The sequence below is a fragment of the Aptenodytes patagonicus genome, chromosome Z (genome assembly GCF_965638725.1).
Source record: "Aptenodytes patagonicus chromosome Z, bAptPat1.pri.cur, whole genome shotgun sequence".
NCBI lineage: Eukaryota > Metazoa > Chordata > Aves > Sphenisciformes > Spheniscidae > Aptenodytes > Aptenodytes patagonicus.
Window position 1 is genome coordinate 26,825,864 of NC_134982.1, and position 27,978 is coordinate 26,853,841.

The 27,978-nt window shown below is 39.9% G+C and overlaps 1 protein-coding gene across 1 annotated transcript in view; it reads left to right on the forward strand.

The window, feature by feature from the left end:
• DMGDH (dimethylglycine dehydrogenase) overlaps positions 1–27,836 on the forward strand; it is a 49,726-nt gene extending 21,890 nt beyond the window's left edge. Inside the window, exons 8-16 of the mRNA XM_076363326.1 lie at positions 3,948–4,117; positions 4,284–4,437; positions 5,321–5,486; positions 8,025–8,155; positions 9,595–9,812; positions 10,689–10,846; positions 11,922–11,981; positions 26,311–26,445; positions 27,072–27,836. Coding sequence (XP_076219441.1) covers positions 3,948–4,117; positions 4,284–4,437; positions 5,321–5,486; positions 8,025–8,155; positions 9,595–9,812; positions 10,689–10,846; positions 11,922–11,981; positions 26,311–26,445; positions 27,072–27,287 — 1,408 coding nt within the window. The 3' untranslated portion in view covers positions 27,288–27,836. The remainder of the gene's footprint in view (positions 1–3,947; positions 4,118–4,283; positions 4,438–5,320; positions 5,487–8,024; positions 8,156–9,594; positions 9,813–10,688; positions 10,847–11,921; positions 11,982–26,310; positions 26,446–27,071) is intronic.
• Positions 27,837–27,978: the final 142 nt, after the last annotated feature.

Consider the following 27,978-nt stretch of genomic DNA (forward strand, 5'->3'; position numbering starts at 1 on the left):
GTCAAAAATCAGTGAGAAGCAAGGACTCTAAACAAGTAAGACACAAGAATAGCACAGGGACAATGGGGAAGATAATCTGGTAGGGACTGGAAGGAGAGAAGAAAAACAGAGAAGGGCAGTTTGTGTTCATTAAGGAAATTTTCTCTACATCCTCATATGAAGACTGAGATTCCTAAACTGTACCACTCTTTACAGCTACTTGTAACATCCCATCCCTGCAAAGCATGTGTTTCATTCTTGTGTAGCAGAACTGCAGTGGTATACTAATACAATCAGCTCCCCATTATCTGAGGTAATGAAGGATTTGGGCACCCTGCATAATTTAAAATCTCTGATAATGTAGGCCCAGCTAGGAGTACCAAAATCAACTGATTGCACAGAGTCAGTGCTGCAAAGCTCTGCAGAGTGCAGAGACCGAACAGCACTGCACATGGGCTGAATCTGTAGTAGCAACTGCATCACAGGGCTGTCTTGCCCCCAGGGTTACCAGGCCATCAGCTGAGCATTCTTCAGCTGAAGCTAAAAAACTTCATTGTATTTGGTCTGTTGCCACCCACAGTCAAGCAGTGGTCTCTGTGCTGTGTTTCCCTGTGCTTTTGGCTGCAGTGAATGGTGCAGGGAGACTTAAGCTGTCTAAAACTTCTTCTGGAGCCATTCTTGAAGGCATCGTAGCCATGGTCACAAAAATTACACCCATGAATAACTAAGAGCTGCCTAATTAAATTAACTCCAGCAATGGCTAGCTCTTCTGTAATACTTGCAGAGTGGCAGTTTACAAGTGCTCATCCTTACTGCATCAACTGCGGTGATACAAGCTTGTGCTGAGAATTTGAATATTTATGCTGAACAGCCTAAAGGAGTGTGTTTGGCAGAATTACTTCATGTACTCATCTGCTTGATATTTCTGTTTTATTTAAATAAATAAATAAATAAATTACAGGTGAAAGCCCAAAGTAATCTCATGAATATTACGCAGTCAGGCATTCTACAGTTGGGAAGTGCCAGAACTAAGTTGTCTGTGCAATCTGAATTCATTCTTCTTATGCATATGCATTAGAATTAAATTACTACATCCTTTTTTTTCTCACAGGATCCTTGCCTATTTAATTGAGGGCATAGAATTCAGAATGCAAAGTTCATGAACAGCAATTCAATTTTGTTTTAGCTTCACTATTCAGTGTGAGTGTCTGTGATTTAATTGCTGCATGCTAATCTAAACTTAGTTTTGGACAGACTTACTATTTATTCAAGGATTTTTCTGTCATGCTTATTGGAGCATTTCACAAATAACTAAGAATTTATTTTCACATCTTCCCTAGACAGGAGGCTATTTTGACACTTTTTTTTTTTTTTTTTTAGACATGGCAAACTAATTCACAGAGGTATTAAAATAAAAAGTTTTAAATCATTTGGTATTAATAATTATTTGTCATTAGATGTTTTGGTGCCAAATCTGAGGTCCCTGTGATTCAGCATTACATAGTACTGTTTGGTCAAATGTAGACTGAGTAGTGACACACACATATTGCAGCACAGCAAAGATCCTTGTCACCAGTTGTCCACTTCAAGTACCTTGCAGGAGCACATTTCACACACAACTTTTTCCCTATGGATGTCAAGATGACAAGCATTTTGAAAGTCAGAATTATGTACACAATGTTTAAGTAAGGAAACCTTACATCTATCACTTCATAACTTTTGAGCATCTACCTTTGCTGCCTGGTATGGTTCCTTTAATACAGGTTTCTAACAAGAGATCTCCTCTACAGTCTGATCCTTCACACACTCATTATGTAGAAACAGGACAGGCTTTTGCTACAGACTGGTAACAGAAAATTTCTACATGTTTATTTTGTTAGCATAAGCTTCCTGGAACCAGTTCTTTTTGTAGTTGTAGTGGAGAACAGAGAAGGTAAATCAGGTGAGAAAAAGCAGCTTTCAACTATGGCACCACTGCAAACAAGTCTTATAGTTTTATCTGCAGTTCCTTTGCATTCCCTGATTCTTTAAAGCAGCCTCAGTAGTGTTGTCTCCTGACTTTTGCTGCTGTTGCTTTTGTCACTGCAATGTAAATATTCACTGTAGCTGCTAGAATGTCTCAGTCTGGTTTTCAAATCTGAGTCTGGTTTAATCAAATATGATTGAAAAAGAAGAGGTGTTCTATGACTAGAAAGTGTATTTAATGGATATCAGAAGTTTGAGAACTTTCTTTAGTATTAATTGTTGAAGAGTTCCAATGTCCCTGGAATAGATTGTTAAATTCTGAACTTTAGAGAAAGAAAGAGCTTGCAGTAATCTCAAGCACTGCAAATGCTGTACATTAGGCTTGCCAATGTGACGCCCATCTACAAGAAGGGCCGGAAGGAGAATCCGGGGAACTACAGGCCTGTCAGCCTGACCTCGGTGCTGGGGAAGATTATGGAGCGGTTCACCTTGAGGGCGCTCACAAGGCATGTGCAGGACAACCAGGGGATCAGACCCAGCCAGCACGGGTTCATGAGAGGCAGGTCCTGCTTGACCAACCTGATCTCCTTCTATGACCAGGTGACCCGCCTAGTGGATGAGGGAAAGGCTGTGGATGTGGTCTACCTGGACTTCAGCAAGGCCTTTGACACCGTCTCCCACAGCATTCTCCTCGAGAAGCTGGCGGCTCACGGCTTAGACAGGTGTACTCTGCGCTGGGTCAAAAACTGGCTGGACGGCCGGGCCCAGAGAGTTGTGGTGAATGGAGTTACATCCAGTTGGCGGCCGGTCACGAGCGGTGTTCCCCAGGGCTCAGTACTGGGACCAGTTCTGTTTAATATCTTTATTGATGATCTGGATGAGGGGATTGAGTGCACCCTCAGTAAGTTTGCAGATGACACCAAGTTGGGCAGGAGTGTTGATCTGCTCGAGGGTAGGAAGGCTCTCCAAGAGGGATCTGGACAGGCTGGATCGATGGGCCGAGGCCAACTGTATGAGGTTCAACAAGGCCAAGTGTCGGGTCCTGCATTTGGGTCACAACAACCCCATGCAGCAGTACAGGCTTTGGGAGGAGTGGCTGGAAAGCTGCCCGGCAGAAAAGGACCTGGGGGTGCTGGCTGACAGCCGGCTGACCATGAGCCAGCAGTGTGCCCAGGCGGCCAAGAAGGCCAATGGCATCCTGGCCTGTATCAGAAATAGTGTGGCCAGCAGGAGTAGGGAAGTGATGGTGCCCCTGTACTCGGCACTGGTGAGGCTGCACCTCAAATACTGTGTTCGGTTTTGGGCCCCTCACTACAAGAAGGACGTTGAGGTGCTGGAGCGTGTCCAGAGAAGGGCAACACAGCTGGTGAAGGGTCTAGAGAACAAGTCTTATGAGGAGCGGCTGAGGGAACTGGGGTTGTTTAGCCTGGAGAAAAGGAGGCTGAGGGGAGACCTCATCGCTCTCTACAGCTATGTGAAAGGAGGTTGTAGCAAGGTGGGTGTCGGTCTCTTCTCCCAAGTAACTAGCGATAAGGATAAGAGGAAATGGCCTCAAGCTGCACCAGGGGAGGTTTAGATTGGACGTGAGGAAAAATTTCTTTAGTGAAAGAGTGGTTAAACATTGGAACAGGCTGCCCAGGGAAGTGGTTGAGTCACCATCCCTGGAGGTATTTAAAAGATGTGTAGATGACGTGCTTAGGGAGATGGTTTAGTGGGCATGGTGGTGTTGGGTTGACGGTTGGACTCGATGATCTTAGAGGTCTTTTCCAACCTTAATGATTCTATGATTCTATGATTAGCAATGGAGTTTTGCTGCTGACAGTGGGGCAGTATCTGTCAATAAAGCATGTAATATTGGAAAACAAAACAAAATAGAACAAAAAAAAAAAAAGGAAAAAATTTAGAATACTTTAGGGGGTGTATTAGTAGTATATGCTAGTACTGATTTTTAAAAACAAACAAACAAAAGACTTGGCACTACAGGACTTTTTCCTGTTTTTAAGGTATGGCATTATACATGCTGGTGGCATAGGAAAGTACCTCAGTGACTGGATCCTTGAGGGGGAACCTCCATTTGACCTGATAGAATTAGATCCCAACCGGTATGGGAAGTGGACCACCACAGAATACACAGCAGCCAAAGCAAGAGAATCTTATGGTTTTAATAACATTGGTAAGAAGGTATTTTTTTCAATACATTTATATCCTGAAAATGGATTCCCACAAAGCCTGCCTCTAGATTTCTCTGTTTATGTATGTGTATTAATATATATTCTGTTTTGGTGATGTACAGTATTTAGTATGCCATAGTTTTTGGTTTGTTCTTTTTTCCCCTGTAGTTGGTTACCCTAAAGAAGAAAGATTTGCTGGGAGACCAACAGAGAGAACCAGTGGGCTGTATGATTTGCTAAAATCAAAATGTTCAATGGGCTTTCATGCAGGATGGGAGCAACCCCATTGGTTCTACAAACCTGGAGATGAGACTGGATACAAGTAAATAAAAAATTACCTTCCCCCCCGCCCCAATAAATTGTCATGACAACAAGGGCCAGCTGAGTTAAATTTAATAAGAAGCATACATTTATCATTCATTTCAGCTAAAGGCATCTGTTAGGTAGATCTTCTATTGTTGTTTTTTCTACAGTTTAGAATCCATTTCATTCTGATAATGCAGACATTTCAAAACACGCATCGAGGTGTCCTGTAACTCTTCTAGGTATGGGGTATCAGGGAGCAGCCTAGCTCAAGGAAAAGATTAGAGAACAATTTGTTCATTATAAATTTGTATTTTTCTCCCTTTCTTATTATTTGATCAGCAGCACAGTATAATGTTTTCATGAAAAAGCTGATTCCTCCCTGTATAATTCTCAGGAAAGGAGAAGCCTAGTCCTCCTTGCTTTTTTTTTTCTGTGCCTGCCTACCTAGTTACCTGCTTGCATCAGGGAGCATCCAGCAAATAAATGTTTTCCACAGGGATACTGGAGTCCCAATCTCAATGAGGCTCATAAAGGAATAAAGAAACACACTCTGCTGTTCAGAAATAAAGCCTTTGACACCTTAAACTCAAATAAATGATTCAGCAACAAAATATGCTGTAAATTTACACGACATACTACTACTTCTAATATTTGAACAGTTCAGAGTTTATTGTACAAAATGGTTGAGAAAATATCAACCCATATCTTTCTCTGTTGTTAAAGGATTTTAATAATTAAGCTATGTTAGACCAAGGAAAATATTGGGTAAGCTACCTACAGTTAGGAAAGTCTATCTCTTTTGAATGATTATTAAACTGAAGAAACTGAAGACTACATTTTGCTGAAAAGAGCACAAAATTTCCAGATTTTGTTTTATGTGTGTAAATGCTCTGTTTCAGACCCAGTTTTCGGCGCACAAATTGGTTTGACCCTGTGGGTCGTGAGTATAAACAGGTTATGGAAAAAGTCGGTGTGATTGACCTGTCACCATTTGGCAAGTTTAAAGTAAAAGGCACAGATTCTGTTAAGCTGCTGGATCATCTATTTGCAAATGTTGTTCCAAAGGTAAATGGGACAGGGATAATTGTTTTAATGTAGGATTTAGACAAACAAGATCTGTTTCAGAAACGGAAAATGAAGCATAATATTATTGCTGTATCTTTCAGATATGAAACACTCAGATCCTTTGGAGAAATTGCTGTGTCAGAAGATGTATTTCACTCAGTTAAGAACACGGACAGTGGAGTTTATACTAGAGTAGCCCCATGTAGAAGGACCTTTTGGCACAAATCATTGAATCATAGAATGGTTGAGGTTGGAAGGGGCCTCTGGAGATCACTTTGTCCAACACTCTGTTCAAGCAGGTCACCTGGAGCTCATTGCCCAGGACTATGTCCAGATGGCTTTTAAATATCTCCAAGGATGGAGACTCCACCAGCTCTCTGGGCAACCTGTTCCTTTATTCAGTCACCTTTACGGTAAAAAAGTGTTTCCTTGAAACACAGAACCTTCTGTGTTTCAAATCTTTGTCTAAAGAAGTCCAAGTGAATCTCACCTGGAATTCTTTTACAGCAGTACTAGAATAGCTTGGTAGCTGCCTGCCTAAAACTGCGCTGTACTGTGGCAGCTTCAGGCAACAGAGGAGAGCAGTTGGAAGGTGCCCTTGCCTGACCATAGCTGGATGTTGTATTCTTCCTGGATGCCCAAGGGAACAGTTTTGTTGTGGTTTTTTTTTTTTTAAAATGTGACCCATGCTTATTTTCCACCCCCTTCATGCTGACTCTGTTTTACAGCTGGCTGCCTGAAGCAGGCAGGGTTGCAAATATTCAGGATATTCAGCTTTCAGCTCACACCTGTCGTTTCTCCACAAGTGTAGCTGCTCACAGATCCTCAGAATATGATACTGTTTTCAAAAATGGCACACTGTGACAAACTACGCCAGGTTTCTTATTCTTGGTCCTCAGTTTATGGCAGCGCTCCATGAGTCCCTTTATCTTCCTGCTTTGTCAACTGCTCTAATCTAGTGTTTTTAGCTTCAGAGGTACACCTCCAGCAAGCAGATTGTTCCTTTCTGAAGTGCTACAGCCATGGGGTTTGCTCATTTCAGCACAGAATTTCATTAAGTTTTTGTTGTAGGTGATGGTTGTAGCTGCTTCAGACACCAGAGGGAGGAAGCATAGCGAAACAGTAGGTGCACTGAGACTATAGTTATGAAGGGAGATAACCTCTTCTTGGAGGCCAGAGCCAACTGAATGGGAAGGCTGTACACAAGAATGGTGTCCTGTAGGTTTAGGAGAAAGAAGAACCTGAATTGCCATGTAGTCATATTTTTTACTGTATTAGTTTTGTGATAGCAATACAGATTAAAAGTTCGTCTTCTTTCTAGCCTGGGGTAGCGGCAGGGATAACACTTGCTGAATATATTTATGTGGTGGGGGGAAAGCAAGATTAAACAGGAAATTATGAGAACAAAGCAAGTGCTTTCTATGGAGTTTAATCAGTGTTGCTAAGGGGAAAAAGAAAGAGAGATGGCAGAATAGAACAAACAGTTTATGAGTCCACTTAAAAATCCAGCATTCACAACAGTTGATTATTTAAGCTGATTTTTGGTACCATTCATGCTTGTCTGCATCATAAAATAATTCAGTGAAGTTACTGGAGATACACTTGTATCACAACCGGGTTGAGTGTGACTACCATCAGATCCTGAAAATTCAATTATGTGCCTGTAATATGCCAGTAACTATATTAATGTAACATAACCTTGCAAAAGAATGTTAATACCTGCGACATTTTTCCTTTTTCCATTTATTGTCTGGAATCTGGGCACTGACTGGGTGATTGACAAGATTCTTATAAAAGCAGAATGAAATAAGAGAGATTAAGTTCTGCCTCTGGAACCAGACCAGCACAACAGCTATGGCACATTCATATTTCTGTTTGTATGGGTGATGTCTGTATGAACATGTATACATTTTGTGGTCACAGCTAAGTAACTGTTACTTGAAATTTTGCCTCTAGAGATCATGTTTCTACACAGAACTCAATTCAAATGTACAGAGGTGTAGATTCATAGTCAGCAACTACATAAAATATAAAAGCATACATAAATCAGGGCCACAAAAGCATAAGCCAGCTCAATATTTCTTTCTTTAAGGTAAGGGGCAAAGTAATGTTATCATTTTGGGATCTGAAAGCCTTATTCACATGATTGAAAAAGAATATTTATGTCAATAACACGTAGAATTTTTTATTCTGATGATCAGAGAACAAACTAAAATTGATTTAATTTGCATTGAAAATGCATTCTTAAATGTAGCTTAAGAACACCTTGTGCAATACACAATTAACACATATTTATGAGGGTCTTGATTTATCTTATTTCAAAAATTTCAATTTTTTCTATGAAGAAAAATGTGAAATTTCCACTGTAAGGCTTAAGCTTGGCCAATTGTGTGTCTGTCTGCTCCTATTATGGCATAGCAGAACAAACATAAAAACGTTGTTCTTTCAAGTAAAGAGATATTTCTATATATTTCGTAATATTTAAGGATTCAAAGGTTTTATTTTGCATTCTTAATAATTGCAAATTTTACTCCGTAGGTGGGTTCCACAAATATAAGCCATATGTTGACACCGAGAGGAAAAGTTTATGCTGAGCTAACAGTCTCTCAACTGTATCCTGGAGAATTCATGCTTGTAACTGGCTCGGGGTCAGAACTCCATGATCTGAGGTTAGTTTGGTTTTGATATGGTAAGTACACAGTGCTATACAGTCACAGTAATATAGAAACCTTTTTACTAAGCACCAAAATCTTAATTATTACTCAACAAACCTTTTGCTAGGTTCAAGAGAATTCTACTTATGTATTGATTTTGGTTTCTTAGAAACTTGGTTGAGTTGAATCCTGAAGTATAAGTAGTTGTATATTGGGTTATTGTTGGTATAAAAAGGTGGAGAATCTACTGATAGTTATGTAATATAAATTAATGGAGGTAGTTCTTGTTTTGTTGTTGAACCTGTTTGTGTTTGGCATTGTATGATGAAACACAGCACAGTTATTCCTTTCTAGTGTTTTCTCTTACGCAAAAAAAAAAATTGGCTTTAAACGTGGATGACCCCGCAGGCACTGACCTGGCCAATACAGATAGGCAGTGCAGTCCTCCTAATACTGTGGTAATGTCTTCTGTTTGGGCTCTGGGGTCACAAAGCGAAACAACGGAAAGAAAGGAGGTAGAAGCAGTTGCAGGATGACTTCATTAAAATGCTTTTCATAGATGAGCATTGGAAGTGACATTTCTAGTGCTATAAGTGGCTGTACATACATACTAAGAAAAAGAATTTTTCTTACTGGAGATTGCTGACAAATCAGTTATTCAAAATGAATCAGCGCATAAAAGACTGAAATTTGCTACCCCAACACACGATGAGTAATGTACTGCTTCATAACAGTCCCATGGGAATCAGTAGGACCATTGGCACATTCAGGAACCAAATGGCAGAACCAGGCCTAATGCATTTACTTCTACAGAATTTCAGCAGTCCTGCTTGGTGCTCCCCTGTGCCTGAGATCTTTTAACACTGCTTAACCAAGTAGTACTTTATAAGATTTTTAAATATACTCCTTTCATTTATTTTGTGAGCTTCCTGAAAGACAATACCCAGCTGATGTTTTCAATTAAATCAAAACTCAAAACTGAACTTCCTGCCAATACTTTAAATGCTGTATTCAGGAAGGAACAAGCCTGGTTGTACATTGCTGTTGACCTAGAAATTTATTTTGATCATTGTGTTTATTGCTTACTCTTTTTTGTATGTTGACTTTTTATTAACACATTCTGGATCCAAAGGCAAATCTGTGTTCAATTCTATGAGATCACTTCTTTCTCTTATCTTGAAAATACTGTTCCACCCATTTAAATTCTCTCCTTTCCTGGTTGTATCCCAGATGCCTGTGTTCCTATACCAGTATCTCACCAGAAAATACTGCTTAATATAAATGACAGATTTGACTGTCTAGTGTAGCACATACTTCCATTGGTTGTGAGAAGGTGTGGGACTGGGAGCTGCTGGGAAGATGAACAGTAACAAAAAATTATTCCTTTTTAATCTTTACCTAAATCAATTATTTTTCATAAAAAAATTAACATCACTGTTGTGTTTTACATGCAGATGGATAGAAGAGGAAGTAACGAGAGGTGATTATAAAGTTGAAACAGAAAACATGACAGATGAGATGGGAGTACTTGGTGTAGCAGGTCCATATGCCCGACAGATCCTCCAGAAGTTGACAAGTGAGGATCTGAGTGATGGTTCATTTAAATTTCTCCAGTCTAGACATTTAAAACTTTCTGATATTGCTGTTACTGCCATTAGAATATCGTACACAGGTAAGCAATAGAAAAAACAGACTCTTAAGGAAAGAGGCAATAAATAAAATAATAAGTGTAACTAAAATTATGTTGAAAAATAAATCTCATTATGTATTCATAAGCAATAGGTTCATCACATTTTATATATAAATGTGTGAGGAAATGCAGTACATTGATTTTCAAATGTGATCTGGTCAGGGTCTGTTGCTGAGTTTTCCAAGACCTTTTTCTCTAGAATACCCTATAGTGTAAATATTTATTTTGCAGAACAAAAGGCCAGTTCTGATAACCTCTGTGGTATTTGCTGCAAAACCAACGTCAAGAATTGGTTTTGGATTACCATATATTAGTGTTTGTCAAGTGCTTTGAAAATGTAACACTGTAATGCTGAGTGATTTGTTTTTCTCAGTTACTTTTTATGTCTGTCTCTGCTGCAATGGACTGAATTCAGATCATTCTGAAGCAGCTGAAGTCCTTCTCTTTCTATTGTACTAAATATGATACAATATACTCATTTTATGCTTATTTACACTCAGTTACATTTGCTGTTCACTTGCCAAGTCATCATCTGTTTATAATGCCTTTAAGCTTCATGTCTCATTGTGACTTCACTACATGACCTTTTCTTATCAGTTATTCTGATCCTCCCCACCCCCCAGATTTCAGTTTACAGTTTAAATTAGAATAATAGTACCACTGCTTAAGACATAGAGCATAAATCATCTGGTGGTTTTTGCAGGGAATTAGACTTGATACATGGTAGCAGAATTAATCCTAGAATGTGAATTAACACTTACAGCATTGATTCCCACTCTTTACCAAGAATAGGACTGTATTTATTAGGATTGTTTCATTGTTGAGCTGATGAAACCGTTAATCTTTTTTGTAAAACAGGTGAATTGGGCTGGGAGCTCTATCATAGAAAAGAAGATTCTGTAGCTCTTTACAGTGCAATCATGGAAGCTGGCCAAAAAGAGGGCATTGACAACTTTGGAACATATGCTCTGAATGCTTTAAGGCTGGAAAAGGGTTTCCGAGCCTGGGGGGCAGAGGTCAGGAAATACAACTTCTTTATTATTCTTTCTGTTTATTTTCTTTATTTCATTATGACTATACAGGATTTAGTCAGAGCTAACACAGACAGTATTTGTTCCAGTTTCTGAATTTAGCATGAAAAGAAAGTTTACCTTGGGCAGGAATAGCTGCTATAATTCTGAACAGTGTCTTTTCTAAACAAAAATAACTAGTATACTCCATTGCACTGCTGGCAGAGAGACACTTATTTTGATTCACTAATGTTTTTTCCTCTTGCGTATAACAAAATTATGAGGGTTTTGCTGAGCTCTAGTGTTTTGAAATCAAAGGTTTGGCTGACAGATTCTGGAAACGTTTTATTTCTGTAATAACTATGTCATGAGAGACCAATTATTCTTGCTTCATAATGTATTTGGAACTTTTTCATTTCCCATTAGCTTGTTTCTGCCAAATTTGCTTGCTCACAATATAGAACTACTCAGGGGGCCTAGAGAATTTGGGGAAAATCAGTATAATTTCTGCTTACCTGAAATTTTTCCTAAGTCCTTTGGAAAGGAAAGAACTCAGGAAGGTGAAATGGTGGGCATTTAGGGGTCCTTTTAGTTTGCCCAGTGATAATTATTTTCATTCTTGCTTCAAATGCTGCCTAACAAATCATTCCCCCTACACATAATGGGAAGATGGTAAATAAAATTGGCTTTCTGTTTTATTTTCCTCTCCAGCTAAGGCATTCTACTGTGTTGCAATTAATGTGCATACCTCAGTTATTCAATCTTCTGCAGGTTCCATTCTGCTTCGATAAAAAGTCTTGTTTCTTACTGAAATGTGTGTTTAATTTGCATATTGAAACATTGATGAATGATTTACATATCTATATATTAGGCATAATAGTAGATATTCTGTTGAAATCACATATAGGAAGCATACAGTATAGTCAAATGGAAGTTACACATATGCAACGTGGAAGACATTGACCCAGGAGTAAGCTGGCTGCATGGGATAACTAAATAAATACCCCCTACCCACCAACCCAATAGCTATGATAGTCCATCATGTACGAATGGCAAATTTTTTTTTTTTTTTTTTTAACAGATGAACTGTGACATTAATCCCTTGGAAGCTGGACTGGAATACTTTGTAAAGCTAAACAAGGTATGTCATATTATTTTCAAAGTGTTCTGTTATGCCCAAGGTTATTCCTTTAAGTGTTTGCAAAGAAAAATGTAATTATCTGGAAAATAAAATAGGTTTAGAAAATGAACTGAGCAACTTTTTTTCACTGCATATAAGAATAATTACTTTATTAAGTACTGATTTGTTTAAGAAAAATTTCATATTTTTCCATGTTTCTTGCTAACAAAATTATACATTAGGTCAGGAAGTTGCAAATACTCAATGTTGTCTACATGAAGAATAACTGTGATTTATTTTTGTAGAGAAATTTGAGTCGTGCTTTTGTAAACATATAGTACCTATATACAAGCTGAACAAGCCTGTTCATATTGTGAAAACATTTTACCTGCTTATTCTTGTTAAAGGAGTTGTCTATAGGATCATTTTCCCTGGCTACCACTCTGGTACAGCAACTACTGAAAAAACCAATAGATTTTTCAGAAGAACTGCTGACTGACAACTTGGATATGAGTCAAATATAAGTTAAATTAATACCTTGGTTAAAAAAATAATAATTATTTGTTCATAGAATTTCTGAAGAGGTCCTCTGCTCATAACTTGTTCCTGCCTGATTTGAAGTTTAGAGAATGGGACTAGTCAAATTTAAATATGCAGTAAAAATGAAAATATGTTAATTCTATCTCCTTTTATCAGCATCCCCATTTTCTTTATCAACATCCCCATTTTCTTATATTCATATTTTAGCAAATCAAACTCTGTATGGTCTAAGGGATATAGAAATTGCTTGTAATTCTCTTTTCTGGTCCAAATGAAACCCAAACCAAGTGTCCTAACTCTGTCAAATAGAGGACCTTTCCATGAAACCCGGTGAAATTGTCTCCTGTGCAGCTCTAATGTCATCTGTTGCTACCAGTTAGCCCATCAACTCAAACAGCAGTTGCCTGCACAGTGGATGTGAAGTTTCTAATGTAAAAAATCAGGTCCTATACATTTCAAGTTAGGTGCCCTGAATGAGGGTATATTTCTGACTTAATCTTTCATCTGTAAAATAGAGAAAGTGCCGACATTTTTACATAAGAGAGATCAAGAAGAAAAAGTAATGTTTGTGAGACATTTCATCTTTACAATGATGTAATGTGATACAGGGACAAATTCTCTTCTTATTTATATTTCCTTTACACCTGAAAGGGTAGTGAGTCAGATAATAAATGACCCTTGATATTTTTTGCCACATTATGTGGAGGCACTGTGGAACTGATAAAAGGAATCCCAAACTTTAAGTTACAGCTCCAAATAAACAACAAATCTTAAACTTTGGGTAGGCAAGAATTACAGAGGCATGTTAAACCTAAAAAGGTGCTTTTATCTTTATGAGACAATTTCACCGACAGTAACAGGGATGAACCCAGGAAGATGCTTTTTCTCTCCAACTGTTGCACCTGTCTATAGATGTTAAAGTTCTTCAACCTGTGCAGGATTGATAAAACATTCATTTTTGTCCTAATCTAACATCAGTGTATGCTCTATCATGAAATACACGTTCTAAACTTGTTCTTGGCCAACTATGGAGCTCATCCACTGAAAGGCAAGGTGTTCCCAGGGATGTCAATGGCAGTTCCTACATAGAATCACAGAATCATAGAATCATTAAGGTTGGAAAAGACCTCTAAGATCATCGAGTCCAACTGTCAACCCAACACCACCATGCCCACTAAACCATGTCCCTAAGCGCCTCATCTACACGTCTTTTAAATACCTCCAGGGATGGTGACTCCACCACTTCCCTGGGCAGCCTGTTCCAATGTTTAACCACTCTTTCACTAAAGAAATTTTTCCTCACGTCCAATCTAAATATCTCCTGGCGCAACTTGAGGCCATTTCCTCTCGTCCTGTTGCTAGTTACTTGGGAGAAGAGACCGACACCCACCTTGCTGCAACCTCCTTTCAGGTAGTTGTAGAGAGCGATGAGGTCTCCCCTCAGCCTCCTTTTCTCCAGGCTAAACAGTCCCAGTTCCCTCAGCTGCTCCTCATAAGACTTGCTCTCCAGACCCCTCACCAGCCTCGTTGCCCTTCTCTGGACACGCTCCAGCACCTCGATGTCCTTCTTGTAGTGAGGGGCCCAAAACCGAACACAGTATTTGAGGTGCGGCCTCACCAGTGCCGAGTACAGGGGCACGATCACTTCCCTACTCCTGCTGGCCACACTATTTCTGATACAGGCCAGGATGCCATTGGCCTTCTTGGCCGCCTGGGCACACTGCCGGCTCATGTTCAGCCGGCTGTCAGCCAGCACCCCCAGGTCCTTTTCTGCCGGGCAGCTTTCCAGCCACTCTTCCCCAAGCCTGTATCGCTGCATGGGGTTGTTGTGGCTGAAGTGCAGGACCCGGCACTTGGCCTTGTTGAATCTCATACAGTTGGCCTCGGCCCATTGATCCAGCCTGTCCAGGTCCCTCTGCAGAGCCTTCCTACCCTCAAGGAGATCAACACTCCCGCCCAACTTGGTGTCGTCTGCAAACTTACTGAGGGTGCACTCGATGCCCTCATCCAGATCATTGATAAAGATATTGAACAAGACTGGCCCCACAGGTAGTGGAGTTACAGCTGTCTCCATTGGGTACTGTAATTTTGCCCTGATCGGAGAAGATGACCCATGCAAGGGAAATACAGAATCTTATGGAACAGGATTATGTTGTATTTACTCATCAAAGACTTTTCCATCTTGAAGAGAGCATTAGCAGGATTATGGGAGAACGCAATGAAAAATGTTACTGTTACTTGTTTTTCTTTCCATTTCCATTTGATACATCTATTTGTTTTCTTTTTCTTTTTTTTTTTTTTTTTTTTTAGTTAAGCAGGAAAGCAGCCATAAGCAGGGAAAGCTGTTGCTTGCCAAGATGCCCATGCAGAACATGCGAAGGCACTAATGTGCATGAAGCACTTGATTCTTTATTGCTCCTCACACTTCTCTGCATGGTTGAAATGCAGGGTTGGAACAGCTTGCTGGAGCAGATGTTCACATTGTAGATAAATGGGCATGGAATGAATCTCCAGCATAGATGCAGGTTGTCAGCCTAAAACGTTTGCCAGTTTTGCTGAACTAATGTGAAAAAGGAAATAATCAATATTTATTTATTGGCTTAAATGATGGCAGTTGTGGCTGTATGTTGACACTGCAGAGGTACCTAAGCTCACTCAGATATTGGAAGTGGTCTTAACACTGTAGCATAAAGCGCAATGTGAGATTACTTACTCTGCTTCTTGGCAACTTAGGGCTGTGAGTCCCAATTCCATGCCTCTGGTTTTGGTGTCCGTTTGGCGTGGCATAGACCTCAGCATTCCTTAGAGGGCACCATGACTGAAGACAAGCAAAATACTCTGTTATAATCTGCTCCTATTGTTAAGGAAACTTTCCACAAAAAAGGACAAACGGGATACAAACTACAAGCAAAATTTACTTAAATCTGTTTGACATCTTGGTCTGTAGGGTTAGTGACAGGGATTGTTCCTTTAGGCATGCGCCCCCAGCTGGGGAAAGTGCTGATTTCTATGTAAATTAAAACCAAAATGCACTGTTCAATTAATTACTAAGAGTGCTTCTTACCGTGCAACAAGCAGCTGAAATAGGTCACAAAATGGGCAAAAAAACTTCAGCATAAGTGAATGTCGAGTGGTATGTCATGGAAAATATAAACAGTTTCTAAACAAATTAAAGTGAATGAACCAACCAAATGCCAGTGAAGGTAATACAATCAAAAAGTATTTTAATTTCCATGAGAGGGTATTCAAATATCTGGGGAATAAATATGAAGAGATGTACGTTCCCAATAAAATCCTGATATTTCTCTGTGTTTACAAAGTTTAGTATATGCATCATCTTCAGGTACATATGGACTAGTAATTTTTTTGTGATGAGTAAGAGGAGAAACTCTTAAAAGCTTAAGCTGACAAATTTTTTTTTCCTACAGTCTATTAAATTATAGCGTGACAATCCTGTTTCCTCAGGATTTCTGTGGTAACTTTCATTTTATTAGGAAGGCTGAAGAGATGGTATTGTTCTAGGTGGTTTCCTCTACTCTCTGCTTGATACTCCTTTTTTCTTTAATGTTGGTGTTAGTTGCTTCCTTGTACAGACAAGCAGGATGGGCTGTGATTAAACCGAAGTGGAGGGACAATAACAGAATTAATTTCTAATTTAGAGTATACATTGTCTTCATAACTTCACAACAAAATCTGTCTGGTTTAGGGGTGGGATTTTTTTTAATATCTGTTGTCTTTCTTTTGTTTGTTCAATTGGTCTTACATTTAGTAAGTTAGATAAGTTGTTAGATAGCCTCATTCACTAACACTTTCATGTCATGAATAAGCACCCTGCTACTAAATATTCAATAGAGTCCTAATGGTCTTTGTGGCAGGAAATTCACAGAGTATCTTTAAAGAAGAAAAAGTTGCATTTCTTTTTTTCTCCATGTCCCAGAATGCTGTTTTAGTTCTGCTGTACATTTGAACTTTTTCAGGTTCAAGTGGTCAAAGATATAGTATATCACCTCTGAATGCTTTCTATTTTTCAAAACCGTGGTTTAAATTTAATGGCTTTTTCAAATATTATCATACAAAAAGATAAGCAATCACCAGATGTTAATTTACTCCAGACCTTTGTTCTACGGCAGAATCAACATCTGTTTTTACCTTGCCACATATATAAAAAGTTCATGTGTGAAATTACAAAGACCTCTCAGTCCTGAAGATCCCACAGTCTCCCTGGGCAGTCCTTTCTAATGATTCGCTATCCTTATGTTAGAAAATGTTTTCTTGCCACACTTTATATTTATCACTTTAAACTTATTATGTTCACTATTGACATACAGAAAAAAATATGTCCTTATTTCAGAGGCTGCTTGTGTCTTCAAAACCTGCTAGCATGTGCCTTTTTGGTGTTCTGAAGTGGTTGATTATTTTTAGCTAGTTCAATATTCTTACAACAGCCTATTTTTCTCCTGAGCGTAATGGACCATAAGTCCCAATAAAACTTGATGTTAGAGTGAAACACCTCCGTGTCAATTTGGGTAGCTCACAGAAATGAACTCTTTCAGAAGGGTTTTCCATGTGAACGCAATAGTGTCATCAACAGCGTACAGCTACAAAATTGCGTAGTTAACTGTTTGTAGGTTTGTGACTTGTTTTGCTATATCCAAGACTGCCATCTCCTGGGCACTCCCTCTGCAGCACCAGCTCACTGCGATTTGGGAAGAGAATGCAGTAGATGATGGAAACCCTTTGGGACTCTGCTCTAGTGCGCTTTTCCAGGCCAGGATCTGAGTGCTTAGCTAAGATTCAGTGTTTGTTTCCACTAGGAGGAAATACCATTATCAGAAACAGTGTTTCTTTGTTGCAGCCCTATTTATTTACTGGGGCAGTTTCTTTGTTCTCCATTCCAAGCTTTTTTCCAGTTTATACAATACCCACAATCTCTCTCCCTTCACTCTTTCTTAGGTCTACTCTACCAGCACTTTTTTTTACCTTCTTTGTTTTCTGCTCCTTTCCTTGTCTGCTTTTCACTATTTATGTCTCATGTCCACCAACCCTACTCAGAGACTGCCTGCATTTCGATGTCAAAAAATGCCTTTTTAGACCACAAGCCCTACCTCATCTTCTGACTTTGGCATTGGATTTCTGAGGTGTCTTTTACTCTTGCACCTGTTAGACTGTGAAAGGCTGTGGATGTTGTCTACCTAGACTTCAGTAAAGCCTTTGACACCATTTCCCACAGCATTCTTCTGGAGAAACTGGCTGCTCATGGCTTGGACGGGTGTACTCTGCGCTGGGTCAAAAACTGGCTGGATGGCCAGGCCCAGAGAGTTGTGGTGAATGGAGTTAAACCCAGTTGGCGGCCGGTCGCCAGTGGTGTTCCCCAGGGCTCAGTATTGGGCCCAGTTCTGTTTAATACCTTTATCAATGATCTGGACGAGGAGATTGAGTGCACCTTCAGTAAGTTTGCAGACGACACCAAGTTGGGCAGGAGTGTTGATCTCCTTGAGGGTAGGAAGGCTCTGCAGAGGGACCTGGACAGGCTGGATCGATGGGCCGAGGCCAACTGTATGAGGTTCAACAAGGCCAAGTGCCGGGTCCTGCACTTCGGCCACAACAACCCCATGCAGCGCTACAGGCTTGGGGAAGAGTGGCTGGAAAGCTGCCTGTTGGAAAAGGACCTGGGGGTGCTGGCTGACAGCCGGCTGAACATGAGCCGGCAGTGTGCCCAGGCGGCCAAGAAGGCCAATGGCATCCTGGCCTGTATCAGAAATAGTGTGGCCAGCAGGAGTAGGGAAGTGATCGTGCCCCTGTACTCGGCACTGGTGAGGCCGCACCTCGAATACTGTGTTCAGTTTTGGGCCCCTCACTACAAGAAGGACATCGAGGTGCTGGAGCGTGTCCAGAGAAGGGCAACGAGGCTGGTGAGGGGTCTGGAGAGCAAGTCTTATGAGGAGCGGCTGAGGGAACTGGGGTTGTTTAGCCTGGAGAAAAGGAGGCTGAGGGGAGACCTCATCGCTCTCTACAACTACCTGAAAGGAGGTTGTAGTGAGGTGGGTGTTGGTCTCTTCTCCCAGGTAACAAATGATAGGACAAGAGGAAATGGCCTCAAGTTTTGCCAGGGGTGGTTTAGATTGGACATGAGGAAAATTTCTTCATCAAAAGGGTTGTCAAGCATTGGAACAGGCTGCCCAGGGAAGTGGTTGAGTCACCATCCCTGGAGGCGTAGATGTGGTGCTTAAGGACATGGTTTAGTGGCGGACTTGGCAGTGTTAGGTAAATGGTTGCACTCAATGATCTTAAGGGTGTTTTCCAACCTAAATGATTCTATGATTCTAATTGCAGAGAGCATGCCCTCAAAAGGGAGCACTGGCAGAATTGTCAGTCCTGACGTGAGCCTCCAAGGCTCTGGCCACAAACACCACTGAGCGCTAGGTGAAGAGGGTGGGAAGAGTGGCAGAAAGGAAGATGTACATGCTGACTCTGGATCTCTGCAGCATTGCAGCATATGTAGTCATTTATATCATCATCTGTGTAAAATGCTACTGTTCTGATCTGGTGACTTTATGCTTCAATGACATGGTCTGTAGTGCTGATAAGCAATGGTATGAAACCAAAACCTTTCACCCGCAGGAGAGTCACGGTGAGTAGGGGTAACCAGAAAGGCAACCACTTGTAACCATTTGCTTATGTTTTCCACTTCTTAACTGATTTTTTTTTTTTTTTTTTTGCTTAAGCGATCACTGACTTTAAAATGGGAGCTGTGTTTGCAGCACCATAGCAAATGATTCATTTTTATCTTCTCACTTCTAAAATCCAGTATAGGGCATATAGGGCAGGTGTAGTGGGTGGAATGCGTGGCACTTGCTATCCAGGTCTGCTGGGAGCACTGCTCGAACTTGATGCTGGACAGGCCGACCCGCAAGAGTTTCTGTAACTCCCACTTACTGCCATTGTCCGCCCTTCCTTCGCTTTCTCCAGCTTGCATCCCTGCTGTTCTGAGAGGAATGACTACAGTAGTGGCCACTGACCCCACTCCACAAAGTGGTGTAAGGTTGTGTTTTGTGCTATCTCTACTGCATGCAAGAAAGGGAGGAGGAGGGAGAAGAAAGAGCACAGACTTTACTGAAGAAGGGATAAGGAGCCTGGGGGAAAGCAGAGGGATCTGAAGAAGGATGGAGTGATGGAAAGGTACTAGGTATTTGAGAGGGGGGAAGGGTACTCCCCCCCTCCCCCCTCCCCCCTTTTCCACTCCCCATTTATTATGCCTATAACATATTTATTCAGTGTACTTTTCCACCTAAATCCTGTCCCCATCCAAATTAAAATTTAGCAGTGGAACCATATTCTGTGGTTACTTCATTTGATGTCCAGAGTGTCATAAAACAGAGGATTTATTCCATAAATTTATACAGAATATGAAACACATTAGAAAGAATCTGCTATGATTTTGTTATCTGTATAAAATGCACACCTAGGTCACTCCCAGTGTGTTTGTTGGGCCATGTAAAGGAATAAGCACCCACTGAGCTAGGAATTCTGAGCCAAAACGATTCAATAATGCATCAGTTGTTTGTATCATATCAATTTCTTAGAGCTGGCTGCATACAAGAAGGGCTTCGGCAGATTGAATGAAAGGTGCAGTGATGCAGGTGCCATACATACTGACTGGCGACATCTCCCTTAGAAAACTGTTTTGTGTGGTGTAAACTGTAGCTTTGGTTTGCTGCAGAAAAAGAAACTTGTCAAATATTTGCTACCTGTGGAGGAAAATGATCTTCAGTTATCGCCCTGGTGAGGGGGGTATCATTTGGAGTGTTACCCTGAAATTCTTCAAGACCATCCAGCTAAGAATAATTAATTCTAAAATACTGCATTGATGCTGTCTCCAGTGTGTTATAACGCAATGGTTATAGCAGATCGCAGCAGCTATTGCTGCTGCCTTTCTCAGTTGGGTGGCTTTTGTGTACATAATTTGGCTGTATGCCCACAGTCATAAGTAGCATACCAAATAAATTACAACATTTTATTATTAAGACATTTTGCATATATTTGCTGCCAGTTATTGTTGAATTGATACATTTTTCTTCCGAGATACCTAGACTTTATTCTGCTAAACTGCACAATTAAAGAAAAAATTTTGAAAGTTTTATAGATAATTTCTATTCCTTTGTTTCCCTTAAGCCACAAAAGATTTTTACAGAGGATTAGAATTAGGATCTGTATGCCATTGAAAGCCAAGCACACTTGAAACACAGTAAGTTAAGCTTTTCAGGGTACATCACTGTGTGTAAAAAAATCACCTCATTGGTTAATGTCTCCTGAACTCTTTTAAAAAAAAAAAAAATGTTTTTATCTTGTGCTAGCAAACATATGGTAACTTACACAAGGTAAAAGCCTGATGAGGACAAGGGCAAGGCAAATATGTATGTCCGATATGTTAATGGATGAGATAATCAATGGGCTCCCTTTAGCTATATGCTATTTGAAAATCTTAATTGATTTATCTTTGTGATATGATTTTTCCATTGTAATCTGTATGTTATGTAACAGAAGTAAAAAGCACAACCCATTGTTTTTGGTTTTATCTGATGAACTGCACTCAAATTAAAGAATATCAAGCTAAGCAGTAGATACTGTCTTTATCTTGTATCTAAGAAGTCTTTATTTTATGTGAAAAACATTACATCTACCAAAGCTTAATGCTTTGGGAGCCCATGCCAAAGTAACGGAAAGTCTTCTGTATTTTAGCTTTAGCTTATTACTCTAAGTAGTTAAAGTTTTACATTGTTACTATATGTCAAGTGATTATTTTTTTAAAACTAAGACAGTAAGAGCAGCTTTAAATATGATATTTGTTTGAGGTTGGAATTGTTTAGGGTTTTCCTTTGTTTCTGTTCTTCTTTTTTTTATATATATATTCTTTTACTGAATTACACTGTTTTGAATGGGATTTTTTCTTGCATTGTATTTAGTGTGACAAGCTAAAACAAATAGAAGCAATACCCAAACCGACTATTTTTCTCCTAGAAACAGGAAGCAGTTGTTACCAAGAATAGCCAGACTGAGTTTGAATGAATTTCCAAAATGCTGGTTTGATTGGAATGAACTACCTCAGGCACACACACTCATAAATCAAAAATGAATAGTGGTGGAAATCTGCTTTGTGTACAATTGACGTGGATACCCAAGAACTGTAAAATAAGAAGACCGACCTAGTCAGATTCATATGGTTAGAATTTATTAAGAAGTTGCTTTAAATGTTTAAAAAAGTATATATACACATATTTTTTGCAGTTGTACATCATATATACACATATATTTTCATACATACATTTTTATCCATGTTCATATAGTTTTCATATATGTATGTGTGTGTTGTCCATATGCATATATATACACACATTTTTGCAGAGTGTGTGTGTGTATATATATTTAAATATTTGTGTATATTTTGCAGAGTTTGAATTCTAGGTTACCTCTTGGTTATTTTTCCAGGCCATGATTCTAAAAAGACAAGAATATTCTTAACCTTCAAGGAACATAAAATAACAAAGAACAAACCCCTTACATGAAATCCCCCAAATCCATCTTCAGTTAGCATAAGAACTATGTAGTGATTTATTCCAGGTGGCCAAAAGCCTGGCCCAGTTAAAATTAATTGGGTAAGAATTTAATTTTGTATCTGTAACCAACAGGCAAAGAATGATCCAGAGATATGTAGATTCTAAAGCCTGCTACCTGCTTGCTCTAAAGGTTTCCATATCTAAAAGGTAATTAAGAAGTGGAAGTCAAAATTATTTTTGCTGTCAACTTCAAGGTTCCAGTAATTAGTATATTAACAGGAGTTAACTGTCATCTATACAGTTCCCCTGGAAGTGACCCATAAAAGCAGTACACATCTGTTACCACATCGTACTCAAGGCTCTGATTATGATTGCTGCATTAACCTTTATGGAAACTGTTTTTGCATTTCTAAATGTGGGATTCATAGAGGTATAAATTAAGCAGAAGTCAAATTTAAAAAAAAAACAAACAAAACACAACAACCCCAAACATGAAAATGTTAAGTGTTTTATAAGGCTTTCATCTCTCTCTATGTCTATGCGCTTACAAGTATCTGAATACTCCAGGAACAAAGGAGGTGTGCTCTCAGTACAGCAGTAGCCACATCAGTGCTGTGTGATATGGCATTCCCAAAGTCAACGATTACAGTTCTTTCCTCTAGAAAACTTGATGGTGACTTGGCCAAGGAAAAGGGCACAGTAGAAGAATGCTGTCGGAAGCTGGTTCTGAGAAAGTCCTGTCTGTTGCCACTCTTAGTAATATAAGAGACCTAAAAATGGGAATTCACAGACATTCATGCTGCCGTTTTAGATGCCTTAGTGTATCGGTAACATTCACATTGGGCTGGCAAGTATGACACAGGACTGAAGGGAGACCTAACCTCTTCCAGAGCAGCAGCTGGAAGACAGAAGGCCCCAGGGTATGTGACATTGTATTTGAATACTTGGGTTTAGTTCCACAGTTACATTCCTTGAGACTAAATACCAGATACTACATTAGCATGTATAGGAAAGAGCTGATTCTGTGCTGAGCGTACCTGTAGAATATTTACTTCCTTGGTATTTCTGTGTGTCATGCAAAGCATTTTAGTCTGTGTATCATGCTGTGGTATACAGTCTTATTTGTCCACTAGTGGACAAGGGAAGAGCTACTGATGTCATCTATCTGGACTTCTGTAAGGCCTTTGACACGGTCCCACACAACATCCTTCTCTCTAAACTGGAGAGATACAGATTTGATTGATGGACTGTCCAGTGGATGAGGAATTGGCTGGATGGTTGCATCCAGAGAATAGAGATCAATGGCTCAGTATCCAGATGGAGATCAGTGACGAGTGGTGTCCCTCAGGGGTCTGTATTGGAACCAGTACTGTTTAATATCTTCATCAATGACATAGTGGGATCGAGTGCACCCTCAGCAAGTTTGCAGATTGACACCAAGCTGAGTGGTGCGGTTGACACGCCAGAGGGACGGGATGCCATCCAGAGGGACCTGGACAAGCTTGAGAAGTGGGCCCATGTGAACCTCATGAGGTTCAACACGGCCAAGTGCAAGGTCCTGCACCTGGGTTGGGGCAACCCCCAGTATCAATACAGGCTGGGGAATGAAGGGATTGAGAGCAGCCCTGCAGAGAAGGACTTGGGGGTACTGGTGCATGAGAGGCTGGACATGAGCCGACAATGTGCGCTCACAGCCCAGAAAGCCAACCATATCCTGAGCTGCATCAAAAGAAGCGTGGCCAGCAGGTCGAGGGAGGTGATTCTGCCCCTCTACTCTGCTCTGGTGAGACCCCACCTGGAGTACTGCGTCCAGCTCTGGAGTTCTCAGCACAGGAAAGATATGGACCTGTTGGAGCGGGTCCAGAGGAGGGCCACAAAAATAGAGGAATGGAGCACCTCTCCTGTGAGGAAAGGCTGAGGGAGTTGGGGTTGTTCAGCCTGGAGAAGACTTGACTTTGGGGAGACCTTATTGTGGCATTTCAATACTTAACGGAGGCTTATAGGAAAGATGGGGACAGACTTTTTAGTAGGGCCTGTTGCTATAGGACAAGGGGTAATGGTTTTAAACTAAAGAGGAGTAGATTCAGACTAGATATGAGGAAGAAATTTTTTACGCTGAGGGTGGTGAAACCCTGGAACAGGTTGCCCAGAGAGGTGGTGGATGCCCCATCCCTGAAAACTTTCAAGGTCAGGTTGGACGGGGCTCTGAGCAACCTGATCTTATTTGAAGATGTCCCTGCTCATTGCAGGGGGGTTGGACTAGGTGACATTTAAAGGTCCCTTCCAACCCAAACCATTCTATCATTCTGTGTTTCGCGTTTCTAGTTGTAGGTGTTTCCTTTCATAAATGTTCCTGTGTAGTAGAAATGTAATTCTGTGAAAAGTGAGAGGGAACTACGAGTAGCTGGTTATTGTCTGGTCTGAGATCTTTGCTTTATCTTTTCCAGCAGCATCTTGAAAGTTATATTCCAAAATGAATCATCACAGTCCCTTCTTTTTCTGATCTGGGCTGTATTTCATGCTGTCTTTTCCCAAAGGGGGCCATCTCTGATCCTTCTGTGCAGTATCTGCCTTATCCTCAGTTGGTCCACCTTCATTTTCAGACTAACTGGTCCGTAACTGGTTCATAAGCTGTTTTCCACAACTGCTTACAGAGTCTAATCTTTCAAAGTTCAAAAACTCCTCATCGCTTTAGTAATGTCTTTTGAGCCTACACATAGACATATGTGAACCTGAACAAGAACTACAGAGATAAGAACTCATGAACTAACTGCATAATAATCTATTCCAAGTACAAGTATAATATGTGTTGCTTGTAGTTCTGACAGTGCAATAGTTCCCTACAGAAGTTAAAGAACATTACCAGAAATAGTATTTTTGATGTCTTCAGCAATATTTCCCTTGTTTTCTCTTAGACACTCATCAAATTAATATAATTCCTGCTTCAGACCTACTAGAGCTGTCACAGTGTCCTATGATCAAGTGTCTTAAAATAACTTTCACTGCTACTCATCTTCTCAGCAAAGGCTGGAAAGCTAGAGGACCTTGTAACTGCTATTATGTTTCTTGCCCATGGGGCAGGCTGGTGTGGATCCGGCAAATTAGTTGAATACAAATCTTCTGTTCTGCTTGATCTATTCCTTTAAAAAAGAAATGAATAGGCAGAATTTGTAAGCCTCTGTTCCTAATATTTACTGCACAGTTATTAGCAATAATGATATCCAGCCTGATTACTGTTTTATCCTCTCTCTGAACTGTCAGCGTCTTTGAAAGAGGCTTTCTCTTGGTTCTTGAGGCATTCTGTCCAGGACCACAAAGTTTAAAACAACTCTTCTTTCTATGGCTTCTTTTTCTAATTTATTCTCTACCCAGCCAACTGAATAAGGAAGTTGTGTGAGTTACATTTAAGACTTAGGAGATAATAGTGTGAGACAAGTCAGGTTCACAGCCACTGGTAGGCAAAATATCTATGAACGTAGCTGTGGAATCAGGCTAGCTCAGTGGAATCAGCTCAACTGTATCACATACGATAAATACTGTCTTATACACCCTTTAGGAATCAGGCTTACTGATGGCTCCCCTCATATTTGTCACACATTTATGCAGTCTGCTTCTAGAAATATGAGAATCTGCTTGTACGTTTTTAGGCAAGCTGAAAAAGGGAACTGCAAATGATAGTGTTATTCTTTAACTAACATGCTCCATCATCCCATAAAATGGTAGATATGGGAAAAAAACATACATACTGTAAAACAAGAATATGGAGCAAACGGCCAGCTCTGCAGCCTGGCAGAGACACCGAAGTGGAATAGGAATAAGTTACTATCTTGGTTGCTGATGGCATCAAAAAGGATGTGTGTCTATATAGAGAGGTCAGGACTTTAGGATTTGGGTGTTGGTATTCCAGGTTTTTTACAGAAACTGAAATGAAACAGTGTCTTCTGGCTCACAACCTTAACTGGGCTTGTACCACACTTGTCACTACCTATGTATTTCTTCTGCACTTGGAATTACAGATATTAAGGGGCTGAGATCTAGAAAAACTAACATACTCAGTAAAGTTACCAAGATAAAACCTTCTATCTTGGTGGTTTTATTTTGGTACGTATCTGTCAAAGATTTGATTTAATCTATATTTCATACAGAATGCTTAAGTGATAAGAAAACAAATGAAGACAAATTTAAACGCTTGTATCTCTAAACTTTTTGCAGAACCCAAATAACTATATATCATCATTATCTTCTATTTTTTTCAGCCAGCAGACTTTACAGGAAAGCAAGCACTGAAGCAGATTAAAGAAAGGGGACTCAAACGGCGACTGGTATATCTCGCCCTGGAAACAGATAACGTCGATCCAGAGGGAAATGAAAGTGTGTGGCATAATGGCAAGGTAAGGACTATAGATCATGTTACAAGAAACTAATGTTAATTTTCCATGAACAGAATGTAACTTTGTGTTTCAAGTATGAATGCATTATTTTTGTTTCACTGGCACAGAACAATTTGAAGCTATGATAACCATTTTCTAATCTTCAATCAGGAAGCAAAGACTAACTAAGTATCTACAAAGAAAATGTGAAATACCATCAAGTCACAGAAACTAGAGTTGGAACAGACTAAAGTATTAACTCATCCATTCTCCTCTCCTGCAAGTTCACCATTGTCCTAAGAACACTTCTGCTATTCACTTAAAAGAAACAAAACAACAACAAAGTTTAGGCCTCCACACTTCAGCACAGATTACGTGTTGAAACGCTTACTGGCAGTTAAATTATTGTATGTAACAAACATATGCATGTGTATAGTGTTTGTTCCGGTGAAAACTTAATTGAACACAATAGGACAGTAGAGAATATTATGAACTGCATGACACACTTAAAACTTGCTCGATGTCTGAAGTGTATATACCAAAACTAGTATATGAGATGTATAGTTGTTTGGTTTGTTTGGGTTTTTTTTTAAGACAACCTCACTGCATCTTGAAAATACAGATAAATGTTTGTGGGTTTTTTTCAGGTTATTGGCAACACCACATCTGGAAGTTTCAGTTACAGTGCTCAGCAGAGTCTGGCTTTTGCATATGTTCCCACAGAACTAAGCAAAGTTGGACAGAAATTGGAAGTCGAACTTCTAGGAAAAAATTATCCAGCAACCATTATACAAGAGCCACTGGTGCTGACTGAACCAACGAGAATGCGCCTTCAGAGAAAGGGTGAAAGTCCCAAAATATAAACACAGATAAGGATACAGCAAATTGTGCAGTAGGAAATAGTTCCATTAATATGCATGAAATTAAGAGAAACAAACTACTCAGATTTGCTAATTACTAAACACAAGATCCTCATTGCCATACATCAGTGAGAAATTTGATGGTGTTACCCTCTTCCTTCCTTGTATGGGCTATTCACATTAGAGATCTGAGCACAGTTCATGAACCAGTATGTGTTCCCCCGTCTCAGTAGCACTTGTGAGTTGAAAATTGCAGGGAATGAGTAGATCCTTGATTCAGCTTGCTCCTACATTGGCTGGCAGATCTGAATTAATGCGGAGGAGAAAGTTGCTCTTGGTATTGGCCAATAGCAAATTCTTCCTCCTCCTTGACACTCACAGTTCCTCCTGTGCCTGTCCTCAGGGTAAAGTAGCTTATCCTGGCTCCTTACGACATGACATTGCAAAGTTATAAGTAAAATAATATCACTAGTGTGCACAGAAATGCTTCCTAAGGAATTGAAATACATCCCAGCAATCATTAAAAATAATAAAGGCAATATTAAAGGCAAACTGAACTGTTAACTTTTTTTCCCAATGTGTCACCCTGGCAGAAATTCTCACAGAAGATCAAAATCTAGTTCTTCTTAATGAAACTGTTACAGGAAGCCCATTCATCATTATTTTATATGAATCATCTGGTAGATTACATATG